The sequence below is a fragment of the Lutra lutra genome, chromosome 4 (genome assembly GCF_902655055.1).
Source record: "Lutra lutra chromosome 4, mLutLut1.2, whole genome shotgun sequence".
In the NCBI taxonomy this organism is placed as follows: Eukaryota; Metazoa; Chordata; class Mammalia; order Carnivora; family Mustelidae; genus Lutra; species Lutra lutra.
In genome coordinates, this window is record NC_062281.1 from 122012495 (window position 1) to 122025987 (window position 13493).

A 13493-nucleotide genomic window follows, 5' to 3' on the forward strand; every position below is an offset into this window, starting at 1 on the left:
AAAGTCTTCTGGAATAGGCTCCAAGTTCTAGTTCAAAATGATAATATGAGTAAAAGAGAAGGAAATTTTTCTTCGAGATCAATCGTATGGAATTCTTTCTAGCTGTCTAGTGCTTTTGATTCTGCAATGGCTAGAATGAATTCCTTCTGATTTTACAAGTTTCACATGTTTTATCTTGACTCTATGTTTTTGCACCACACATATGCTTGTTAACGTAACCCTGCTTTCTGGGGCGCCAAGATGGCCTCTGCCTTGGGCTCAGATCATGATCTCAGGGTCCTGGGATCGAGCCCTGCATCAGGCTCCTTGCTCAGCAGGGGGGTCTGCTTCTCCTTTGCCCCTTCCTCCACTAGTTATCTCTCTCTCTCTCACTCTCAAAAATAAATAAATAAATAGATAAATACATAAATACATAAACAAGCAAACAAATAAAAATCTTAAAAGAAAAAATAATCTTGGTTTCTTACTTGATGTTCTTTATACGGTAGCCTCTGTTCTTCCTTCAGATCTCCTATTTCCTGACTTCCCGAGACCAGATGATGTGACCCTTCTCTGTGCTGCCATTGTGCCTTGTCACTCCTACCATAGCACTTTTTATGTAGTTGTAAAATTAAAATGACCTATTTACAGCTGTCTCCTCCTCTGTCTGTTGCTCTTGGGTACTTAGTCTTCTTCATCTTATCTTTAGCTCCCACCACAGAGCCCACCTTATAATCACCCAGTGTTCAAAAAAATGTTGATTGAATAAATACATGAACTGCCATCCAACAGGGCCCCACTTTACCATGTCATAACTGGATTATCTGATCTCTGGGGTCTAGATATAAAAGATATAGCAGTTTCAATCCCTGGAAAAAGGCATAACTGACTTGAGCTACTGGACCTTCCATACATTATGTCTTATTCATACAAGGGTAAACGGGTCCTGTCCATTCTCCTAATCCATTCCATACTTTAAACTCCACAGACTTCATTATTTAGCCAACCCTTATGCCACAGAAAAGAGTGCTTCCTGTGTTAAATCACCAGCTCTGAAGATGATCCTTAGAGACGAGGGCAATTCACTGCCTCACTAACCACAGGAAGGCATAAATTGGAGTTAGCCTCTGAACACATAGAGCACACTGCTTATTCTGAAGTATTTTATTCTTTTTTTTTTTAAGATTTTATTCATTTATTTGAGAGAGTGAGAGAGAGAGAGAGAGAGAACGAACCTGGGAAAGGCAGGGGAAGAAGCAGACTCCCTGCTGAACAAGGAGCCCAATATGGGACTCGATTCCAGGACCCAGGATCATGACCTGAGCCCAAATCAGATGTTCAACCAACTGAGCCACCCAGGAGCCCCAATTTCTGAAGTACTTTAAAGTAAATTATCACTTTAATAAAATAATTTACCCCAATTCCAACCTACTGCTCTCATGGTTTGTCTCCTTCATTTGGTCACCAGGAAAAGGCATCCTTTTCATCCAGCAACTATATGAAAAGCTCCTGGCGTTTGTCCAAACCAGGGATTGGTACAATCTATTATCCCAAGAAGCCTTTTCTATCCAAACTATCTTACTATAAATAACTCAAATGTGTCCAGTTAAACCCTAATGTATGACAAAGTTTTTAATAGTCATTGCGTATTAAATAATTGTCTAACCAATAAATATCTAATCTAAAAGCACTAACCCACTACATAGAAGCTACTCAGAAAATGTCCTTTTCCCAGGAAAGGCTTGGGAGGGTATGCAGGAAATTCAGTTCCTTTATAAACAAAACTCACAGGAAAATTCAGCTCTTCCTAGAATTATGTTTGACTGCTCCCTATAAACAATAGACTTCACTTATCAGAAGAAAAAGCAAGTGATTTCTTAACATTAGTTCTATTTTCAAGTAGCCCTGCCCTTATTTTCCTTTCCAAACTCGCCTATAATAACAAGAAACAGAGTTTCAAAATTTGTCCTAAAACTGACACCAGACTTTACTTTCATAAAAAAGATGGAGATAAACTATAGGCTTAGTCATTAACAGATTGTTAATCACAAACAAGTAAGGAAGGCCACAGGAGAAACAAACACCACTGATGAGCTCTGGCTCAATTTTTCTCAGAATGGAGTTGAATATAGCCCCCAAGTCTATGGACACACTGGTGTCATTTTAGGTTCTGAGCCTACACTCTTGATGGTTTGGGTACAAATTTTAATTCTGGATAGAATGTAAAATTGTCCAGGGACAATAATTCTCTTTTGACCAAACTTTAGTCAGCCTTCTTTGAATTCTCTTCACAAGGAGGGCTTGACTTTGGGGCTTCATGTTTGTCTCTGCATTGTTCCATTTTAGCAAGAATTCTACTAAGTCAAGTTAGCCAGAACCTCTCACTCTTGATACATGTTCATCCTCAATATCTGATTGGGTTATCTTCCACCATCCCCCAGGTGATATCTGATCAAACTGGCCTACCTTTACCAAAAAACATGTAGTCAGTTAACCAAAATCCTCCCCAGCCCTGATTCCTCTTAGTAATTTTCTCTCTGCTGACCTCCCCTTTTCTGCCTCTTGGTAGTAAATTCCCACTTTTCCTTACATTTGGAGTTGAGCTCCATCTCTCTTACTACCACAAAATCCCACTGTACTGAACCTATACCTATCATGATGTCCCAATTGAATAAAATCTTTAGGACCATTTTAACAAATATCATGAACAATTTTTTCAAGCACTGTGATTCTGCAAGAGTCTAACTTCTATTAGTTGCCTGTGACATAAAAGAGGCAAAAGTTCTTGGGGCGCCTGGGTGGCTCAGTGGGTTAAGCCGCTGCCTTCGACTCAGGTCATGATCTCAGGGTCCTGGGATCGAGTCCCACATCGGGCTCTCTGCTCAGCAAGAAGCCTGCTTTCCTCTCTCTCTCTGCCTGCCTCTCCGCCTACTTGTGATCTCTCTCTCTGTCAAATAAATAAATAAAATCTTAAAAAAAAAAAAAAGTTCTGAACATGCTTGTTTGTTTTGACACAAAATATTTATAATTAAAGGACCCAAGTGGCCTTTTTATTATGATAAAGACTTTTGCCAGAAATTTTATTTTTACATTTTAAACTGTTCAATAGGAAGAAAACAACACTAACAATGTTCTTGAGGCTTTCTTATGCCCCTTTTTCTATCAGAGCTCTCCTCTCCTACTAAATGTTGCCCATTTTCCTGAATTTTAATTTTTAATTTTGGTAAACTACGCATAACAGAAGATTTCCCATTTTAACCATTTTAAAGTGTATACATCAGAAGTGTTAAGTCATTCACATCATTGTGCAAGGAATCTCCAGGATTCTTCACCTTACAACAATTCCACTTCTCCTACGCCCCAGCTCCTGACAATCATCAAGCCACTTTCCGTCTCTGTGGATTTGACTACCTCCTGTAAGTACCTCTTACAAGAGGAATCATACACTATTTGTCTTTTTGTTACTGGTTTATTTCACTTAAAATAATTTCCTTAAGATTCATTCCTGTTGTAACAGGTGTCAGAATTTCCTTCCTTCTTAAGGTTGAATAACACCATATTGTGGGTGTATACATACACACTTACTGTAATACATTTACTGTATTACACTCAGTTTGCTTCTACCTTTTTATTATTGTGAATAGTGCTACTGTGAGCATAGGTGTACAGATATCTTTTGAGATACTACATTCAATTATTTTGTGTATACACTCAGAACTGGAATTTGTAAATCATATAGTAATAATATTTTAAATTTTTTGAGAAGCCCCCCCACTGTTTTCCATAGCGGTTATACCATTTTACATTACCACCAACAGTGTACGAGGGTTCCCTTTTTTCCACATCCTCACCAGTGCTTATTATTTTTTGTCTTTTTGCTCAAAGCCACTCTGGCAGGTATGAAATGAAATCTCATTGTAGTTTTGATTTGCATTTCCCTGATGATGAGTGATGTTGAGCATCTTTCCATGTGCCTATTGGACATCTGTATGCCTTCCTTGGAAAATGTCCATTCAAGTCTTCTGCCCATTTTTTAATCAGGTTACTTGGCTTTTTCATATTTAGTTGTGTATGTTTTTTTTAATGAATTTGAATACTAACCCCTTATCAGATTTGCAAATATCTGTTCCCATTCAGTAGGCTGCCTTTTTGTTTGTTGATAGTTTCATTCACTCTGCAAAAGCTTTCTAGTCTGAAGTAATCCCATTTGTTTATTTTAGCTTTTGTTGCCTTTGCCTTGTCCATTGTTACAGTCTTTGTTTTAAAATTTATTTTGTCTTGGGGGCTCCTGAGTGGCTCAGTTGGTTGAGTGTCTGACTCCTGGTTTCACTTAGGTCATGATCTCCTGGGTGGTGGGATCAAGGCCCATGTCCCGCTCCACACTCAGTAAGGAGTTTCCTTGAGATTCTCTCCCTCCATCCCTCCCCCTACTCACGTGCTCTCTCTCAAATAAATAAATAACTAAATAAATCTTCAAGAACACTATTTTGTCTGATATGAGTATTGCTATTCCAACTATATTTTCATCTCCATTTGCATGGACTATCTTTTTCCATTCTTTTTAGTCTGTGTGTGTCTTTAAATCTGAAGAGAGTCTTTTGTTGGCAACATATAGGTGGGTCTTGTTTTTTATACACATAGCTACCCCATGTCTTTTGATTGAGTATTAAGTCTACTTAAATTTGAAGTAATTATTTTTTTTCCTTTTTTTTTCTTTTTTTTTTTTACCATTTAACTTGTTTTAATGTTTCTTCACAAATGGTGAAAAATACTAAAGTACAGACAAGGAATAATCATAATGTTGTGACCAACATTATAAATATGGAATTATAAATTTAAAACATTTTCTGGTTTAAAAAATAAATCTGGTAGTCAATGCAGCTCTGCGGGGTCTCTGCGTCTAGTAGGGCCGGTCTCTGCGTTCCTGACGGTGCTCGCCTTTATCCATTTTTCCAGGTCCTCCACACCCGCCTCTTCTTCCTCCCATCTGTTCCATCAAAGGTCCAGGGGGTCCGCCGGGGCCACCCCGTCTTCCTCCACCAAAGTCGCCTCGGTCCATGCCCCAGCCACCACGGAAGCCCCCTCTGTCTCCACCATGGCCACCTCTAAACATCCCACCAGGACCATCACAGTCCATGAGGCCACCTCTTCCGCCCCGCATTCCACCAGGGCCATCTCTGCCACGGTCACCGCCAGGAGGTGGAAAGGGTGGTGGAAGGAAGCCTTCAGGCTTCAGGGCCTTACACTGGTTGCATTCTGTTCTCCAGGCAAAGTTCTGGTTTCCACAACCCGGATTGGGGCACTGCCAGTCTCCAGCTCGGTGCTGGACATTTCCTCCTCCAGATGTGTTCCCTCGGGAACCCTGGGGCCCTCTTGGGGGAAAGCCACCTCTGTCTCCTCCACGGCCTCCCATGCGACCCATGGGGCCCCCAGGACCTCCTGGGCCCCCCGGACCTGCACGGAGGGGCGGCGGCATCCCTCTGCCCTCACGGGGCGGCATGCCACCCCGCAGGCTGTTCATTGGAGGCTTCTTCCGAGCAAGAGACACCTTAAGTTTGCTCCCTTGAAAGTCTTTCCCATCAAACCACTCCACAGCGGCCTTGGCAGTTGGTGGGTCTTCATAGGACACTGTAGCGTCACCTTTGGGCTTTCCTGTTTCCTTGTCCAAGTAGATATGGATCATGGGTTGTCCGGTTCTCTTGTTCATCTTAACAACTCCACACTGCTTAAAAAAGTCAGCCAGATCATCTAAAGTCACATTGTCATTTAAGCCTTGCACATAAATTGTACTGTTGTCAGAGTCTTCATCTGGATCTACAGGTGGGCCTAGATCAAGATCTGGTCCTTCATCCATGGGTCCACCAGGCTTATTGAAGCCACCTCGCTCTCCAGCGCCCATTCCACCGCGTCCTCCTCCCCGCCCACCTCTGCTCATGCCTCCACGATCAAATCCCCCTCTTCCCCTGCCCCGGTTATCAGGGCCACTCATGCTCCAGTTTTCTCCTGGTCCGGAAAATCCTCCAGACTCCTGCCCAAAAACACCCATGCTACTGGGGTGGTCCTGTCGGAATGAACTCTGCTGCCCGTAGCTGCTGCTCTGTTGGCTATATTGACTTGGAGCCTGGCTGTAGGATCCAGTTTGGGGGGGATAACTAGTGGGCGGCTGCTGCCCATAGCTGCTTTGTTGACCATAGCTACTCTGCTGTCCATAGCTGCTCGGCTGCCCATAGGTGTTCTGCTGAGAGTAACTGCTCTGATCATAACTAGTCGGCTGTGTAGAGGAGTAACTGGTAGGAGGATAAGATGGTGGTGCCATGACTGGCTGCATGGGGTAGTTCCCAGGTACCTGGGGATAACTGTAGTTACTCTGTCCATATCCTAGGCTGGGCTGGTTGTAACTCCCTGTGCTAGATTGAGGTTGACTAGTCTCAGCGGGTTTGTTACCATCCTGCGGTCTTGCAGGTGCGGTGGCTGCCGGCTGCTGCCCATAGGCTGGGTAAGCAGGTTGAGTGCCATAAGCAGACTGAGCTGCATAGCAGGCCTGGGTGGTAGTGACCGTAGCAGTGGTGGTATCATAAGCACCAGTGCCATACCCCTGGACAGGCTGGCTGTATGCCTGGGGGGCAGTTGGAGTAGTATAACCAGCAGGAGGCTGTCCATAAGAAGTTGCATAGGTGGTCTGCCCATAGGTAGCAGTGGTCTGAGCCTGGGTATAGCTGACATCAGTGGGCTGTCCATAGGTTCCATAACTTTGTTGCCCATATGCCTGGGTGGTCTGTGCATATCCTTGAGTGGGTTGGGCGGTGTATGCACTGTAGCCCTGCTGGGCTGCAGCTTGGCTGTATGTACTGTAATCCGTGGATGCCATTTTCTCTCCTTCCTTCTCGTTCTCTCAACATCCGTCTCCCTCTCTGAAGTAATTATTTATAAGTATTATCTATTGTAATTTAGAAAAATTTTTTCTGATTATTTTTGTAGTTCTCTGTTCCTTTCTTCTTCTCTTGGTTTCTTTCTTGTGGCTTGATGCCTTTCTTTATTGTTATTTTGGGTTTCCTTTTCTTTAATTTTTTTGTGCATCTATTGTAGGTTTTTGGTTTGTGGTTACCATGAAGTTCCTATCTATCTATCTATCTATCATCTATCTATCATCTATCTATCACAGTCTATTTTAATCTGATAGTTACTCAAGTTTGAATGCATTATAAAAGCACCTAATTTTTAAATCCTTTCCCAAGTTTCATGTTTTTAATGTTGTATTTTACATCTTTTTATTTATCCCTTAAGTACTTATTGTAGTTATAGTTACTTTTACTATTCTTTTTCTTTAAGCATTTTTTTTAAACTTTATTTTATTCTTTCAGTGTTCCAAGATTCACCGTTTATGGATCACACCCAGTGCTCCATGCAAACATGCCCTCCTTAATACCTACCACCAGGCTCACCCAACCTCTCAACCCCCTCCCCTCCAAAACCCTCAGTTTGTTTCTCAGAGTCCACAGTCTCTTATGGTTCATCTCTCCCTCTGATTTCCCCCAACACCCTTTTCCTCACCTTCCAATCTCCTCCATGTTATTCCTTATGCTCCACAAGTAAGTGAAACCATATGATAATTGACTCTCTCTGCTTGACTTATTTCACTCAGCATAATCTCCTCCAGTCCCGCCTATGTTGATACAAAAGTTGGGTATTCATCCTTTCTGATGGAGGCATAAAATTCCATTGTATATATGGACCATATATCTTCTTTATCCATTCATCTATTGAAGGGCATCTTGGTTTTCTCCACAGTTTGTTGACTGTGGCCATTGCCGCTATGAACACTGCAGTACAGGTGGCCCTTCTTTTCACTCCATCTGTATCTTTGGGGTAAATACCCAGTAGTGCAGTTGCAGGGTCATAGGGTAGCTCTCTTTTTAATTTTTTGAGGAATCTCCACACTGTTTTCCAAAGTGGCTGTACAAACTTGCATTACCACCAACAGTGTAAGAGGGTTCCCCTTTCTCCACATCCTCTCCAACATTTGTTGTTTACTGTCTTGTTAATTTTGGCCATTCTAACTGGTGTAAAGTGGTATCTCAATGTGGTTTTGATTGAATTTCCCTGACGCCTAACGATGATGAACATTTTTTCATATGTCTGTTAGCCATTTGTATGTCTTCTTTGGAGAAGTGTTTGTTCATGTCTTCTACCCATTTTTTGATGTGATTATCTGTTGTGTGTGTTGAGTTTGAGGAGTTCTTTATAGATCTTGGATACAGGCCCTTTGTCTGTAGTGTCATTTGCGAATATCTTCTCCCATTCCATGGGTTGCTTCTTTGTTTTGTTGACTATTTCCTTTGCTGTGCAGAAGCTTTTGATCTTGATGAAGTCCCAAAAGTTCATTTTCGCTTTTGTTTCCTTTGCCTTTGGAGACATGTCTTGAAAGAGGTTGCTGTGGCTGATGTCGAAGAGGTTACTGCCTAAGTTCTCCTCTAAGATTTTGATAGATTCCTGCCTCACATAGAGGTCTTTTATCCATTTCGAGTTTATCTTTGTGTATGGTGTAATGGTCAAGTTTCATTCTTCTATATGTAGCTGTCCAATTTTCCCACCACCACTTATTGAAGAGACTGTCTTTTTTCCACTGTATGTTTTTTCCTGCTTTGTCGAAGATTATTTGACCATAGAGTTGCTGGTCCATATCTGAGCTCTCTACTCTGTTCCACTAGTCTATGTGTCTGTTTTTGTGCCAGTACCATGCTGTCTTGGTGATTACAGCTTTGTAGTAAAGCTTGAAATCAGGCAACTCTTGGAATCATTCTCATATGACATCTTGTGAGAATGTGTGCATTCTCATTGTGTCAGGAGGCTGCAAAAATTCTAAATTTTCAGGGTACTTCCAATTCAGTCTTTTAAAAATCAGTAATTTTTAGTTGATTTCTTCTTACCTTTGTGCTATGTCAAAGATTTAAAACTTTATGCAGCATGTCTCTTCTAAAGAGATTGGTGTCTTGAGAACTCAGTTTACCTGTTTGCCATGTATTGTCAGTTCCTAGATGGGTAAAACATTATGAGTTTTTAGAATATTTGGTCCTTTCTGTAAGGCTTAGAGAAAAAGAAGAACTCATACCTTTGTTCACTTTATTAGTTACTACAATTTTATCAACCTATTAATCTTTGCCAAAGAGCAACATTTTGGATTCTTTGACTCTATTTCATATTTGTTTTCTATTTTATTAAATTCTTGCATTATTTTTTATTTTTCTTTCTTACATGTTTTGTCCACTTTCTAACTTCTTGAGATCAGTATTTAACTAATTCTTCCTTCATATATGAGTTTTTTTTTAATATTTTATTTATTTATTTGACAGAGATCACAAGTAGGCAGAGAGGCAGGCAGAGAGAGAGAGGAGGAAGCAGGCTCTCTGCTAAGCAGAGAGCCAGATGCGGGGCTTGATCCCAGGACCCTGAGATCATGACCTGAGCTGAAGGCAGAGGCTTAACCCACTGAGCCACCTAGGTGCCCCCATACTGAGTTTAATATGATGAATTTCACAATGAGAAGTGATTTACCCATACCCAATAAGTTTGATATAAGGATTATCAGTATTTTTCAGGTTAAAGTATTTTAGTCATTATCATAAGTCTTCTTAGACCCATAGTATTTTTTTAGAAGTGGAATTTTTAAATTATATTTGGGGATTTCCATTTATCCTTTCATTATAGTTTCTTAACATGTAACAAAGTAAACCATGCTTTGCTTGATTGAAATCCTTTGAGCCCAAAAAATATTTTTCTACCATATTTTAGCACAATTATCTAGATAGATAGTAAATAACTATTTGTTTAGTTTTGCTAATCATGATGCTCAAATCTTCAATATTACTGCATTTTACAGGTTCAATCTAGCAAATTGTCACAGTATTGTAAATGTTTCTTTATAACTGTAGTCTTCTCTATTCTTATAGTTATTCCCATTTTTGCTTATTTGAGTCTATATTTTGGAAAAAATTTTAAAAGTTAACAAAAATTAACAGCTTTAAATCCTCCTGAAAACTGGGATTTTCATTATTTTCTGCATCACTCTTCATCTCTAGGCATACTTTCTTTATTAATATATTTTTCATATGGTACTATATATTACACAATACATAGGTTTGCACATATTATAATATTCCTATTACTTCTCTGCTTTGCTCTCATCTAAACCATTGGCATTCAAAATGGTTATCAATACATTGAGGTCAATATCTACCATATTTGTTACTGTTTTCTGTTTGTTGCTCTTGTTTTTTGTTCCTATTTTTGCCTTCCTCTCTCTTTCTGCCTTTTTGTGGTTTTAACCTAGCTTTTTATGATTCTATTTTTCTCTCCTTTCTTTGCATATGGGTGTTTTTTCTTCACTTTTTAGCAGTTGCTCTAGAATTTTTTTTTTAAGATTTTATTTATTTATCTGAGAGAGGGAAAGAGAGAGGCATGTGGAGGGAGAAACAGGCTCCCTGCTCAGCAGAGAGCCCAACCTGGGGTTCGACCCCAGGACCCTAAAATCATGACTCAAGCCAAAGACACCCACTTTAACTAACTGAGCCACCTAGGCATCCCTGTTCTAGAGTTCATGATATATGTTTACAACTTATCCAAATCTCCTTTCAAATAATATTATATTTTACCACTTCACAAGTAGTGTACTTTAAAATAAGAAAATAAGCCCAATTCCTCCTCCCCATTCCTTGTGTTGCTGCTGTCATTCTCTTATGTACATAAGTATACATAGCATATATCTATATCTATATCCATATATATATAATGCATACCAAGATATATACATAAGCATATGTAACCAAATATATTGTTGGCACTGTAATTCTGAACAAACTGTTCTCTTAGATTAATTATGAATAAGAAAAATCAACACACGTCTTTTTCAGCTGAAAAAGGGCTAGTGCGTCCATAACTTTTTGTTTTTCACAATGTGTAGCAGAATGTTAAAATGAGACTTTTCCTAAGAACTTCAAATAAGTTCAGAAGCTGAATACACTAGGTACCAAATAAAAACATTTCTAAAACAACATGATAGACTATTATTTTTGGAGTTAAATGAATAGTACATGAAAAACACTTTGTCTTTGTTAAATAAAACTTCCTTAACCTCCACCAGTTTAGGAAAACATTTGTAATGATTCTTCCTTTGCCAATATTGTGCTCCTGTTACTTAGAGTTACAAAATATAATTATAAAAGATTTTTTGCTTTGAAGTAATTATAAACAAGGAAAACTTAAAGAAAGGCTCTAAATTTATTTTTTTCTTTCATTGCTAAATACTAATAAAAACATTTTTTCAAGATTTTATTTATTTATTTATTTGTCAGAGTGAAAAAGAGCACAAGCAGGGGGCGAGTGAGTGGCAGGTGGAGGGAGAGGGAGAAGCAGGTTCCTCACTGAGCAAGGAGACTAATGAGGGACTCCAGGACTCTGGGATCGTGACCTGAGCCAAAAGTAGACACTTAACCAACTGAGCCACCCAGGCGTCCCTAATAAAAACATTTTGCTATAAGAAATATTATATCGTGGGGCACCTGGGTGACTCAGTGGGTTAAGCCTCCACCTTCAGCTCAGGTCATGATCTCAGTGTCCTGGGATCGAGCCCTGCATCGGGCTCTCTACTCAGCTAGAAGCCTGCTTCCCCCTCTCTCTCTGCCTGCCTTTCTGTCTACTTGTGATCTCTGTCTCTCTGTGTCAAATAAATAAATAAATTTTTAAAAAAAGAAAAGAAATATTATATCATGAATAAGATTGAGAGCAGGAGCAAGTTGGATGTGTGCCATTAAAGAACTTACACCACACAAAGATGGTATAAAAAGAATGATGGGTTCAACTCTCAAAATGGTCAACTTTAATTTTAAAACTTAAAAAAAAAACTGGCACTATAACAGACTTTCAGCTCTAAATATTGTAAGATTCTACGGTATAAGATGAGTTCATGACGACTCATCTAGAGATTGTATTTTTCTCGCTGTTTTTACAGCTAACAGTGGCCATATGATTATGTTTGTATATGAAATAAGTATAGAAGTATAGTTTTGTCATTCGAAAGTCAGGGCCAGAGAACTTCGAGCTTATAATCCACCAGTCCCTTTTTTCCCTCCTATTGTACCATCACAGATGTAGCAGCCATCAATGTTTGACCTTGCAAACGAGTACATGCCTTAGTGGTGGAGAAGAAACCTGCACCTTGAATGATCTGGTGGAGCATTGTTTCCATACAAACTTACAGTGGAAGGACTCTAACATCTTTAAATTGTTCAATAGCCTCCCAAGTGATCTCTGTCTCCAGTATCCCCACTTTATAGTCTCTCTCCTGCTCAGAGGGATAGGTGATAACTCTAAACTTTAAAGCGTGTCTGATAACACTTAAGACTTCACCGGGTCTGACCCAGATCCCAGCTATCTTTCAACCTCATCCTCAATGCTATCAGGACCCTGGATGATTCTTAGTATTGCTCATTGTATATTTGCTAATTTATTTCCTTTGTTTTAAAATACATTTTGTCTAGTCTTTCCTCAATTAAATCTGAGTCATTCTTCAAGATCTAAAAGTAATGCTACCTCCTCTGTGAGGCCATCTAAATTCCTTCTGAATATAAACAATTGTTGCTTTTGCAGACAACCAAGTAGTTCATTTGTAACATTACTTAACACCCAACACATCTTATTTTATGTTACAATATTTACTCCAAAGATCCACCAGAAGAGAGAATTCAGATTTACTCTAAAAATACCCAATAGCAATGGGTTCTTTGTTTGGATTATATGTTTCAGTAGGAAAAAAAATACTGTTGTTCAATTTTAATAATATCAAGTAAAGGCAATTTTAAAAGGACATCCAGTTTCACTAGTGGTATAAGTAGGAGTATATTTTTATATACTATTAAGAAGACAATATATAAGTTCATATTGAAAGACAAATTGCCCATAAAACTGTAATTGATTTCAAAAGAATATGGTAGCATTACATTACATATGAAAGGAAAAGGGGGATTTAAAATTTTCAATGTGAAATTTTATTTTCTGATATTTTTAAACAGTTTTGTCATATTGGTGCTATAAATAGTTTTATAATTTAATAAAATTTAATTTTTTATAATTTAATAAAATTTTTGATAGCATATAGAAAGTGAGTCTATAACCATCGGCAGGTACTTAGTTTTTACACTGTTATTGCCAAAGAGCCTATTTCACACAAATACAGTGGTGAAGATGGAACTGACACTTAACGTCTTCTTAATCCACTCAGAAGTTTCTGAAAATATAGCATTTGCCAGCTTTTTAAAATGTGATGTTGGTTATGACTTCTTTGCTTATTTCTAATAAAAATTCACTGTTGACTTCGTATTTTTCTATTATTCAGAGCAAACCCCAGATTATATAAGCAATATGCCCCCCCCCCCCATCTGCCTCCATCGTAGAATAAACGGAGAAAAAAATAACTGCAAGAACTGGAATAAAGTACTGGTGATTATTTGGGGACGAGATAC

The 13493-nt window shown here is 39.0% G+C and overlaps 1 protein-coding gene across 1 annotated transcript; it reads right to left on the reverse strand.

The window, feature by feature from the left end:
• Window positions 1-4702: 4702 nt before the first annotated feature.
• Window positions 4703-6893, reverse strand: LOC125097492 (RNA-binding protein EWS-like). The gene has a single exon (XM_047725093.1). The coding sequence runs from the start codon at window positions 6845-6847 to the stop codon at window positions 4880-4882; it is 1968 nt and encodes a 655-aa protein (XP_047581049.1). The 5' UTR covers window positions 6848-6893; the 3' UTR covers window positions 4703-4879.
• Window positions 6894-13493: the final 6600 nt, after the last annotated feature.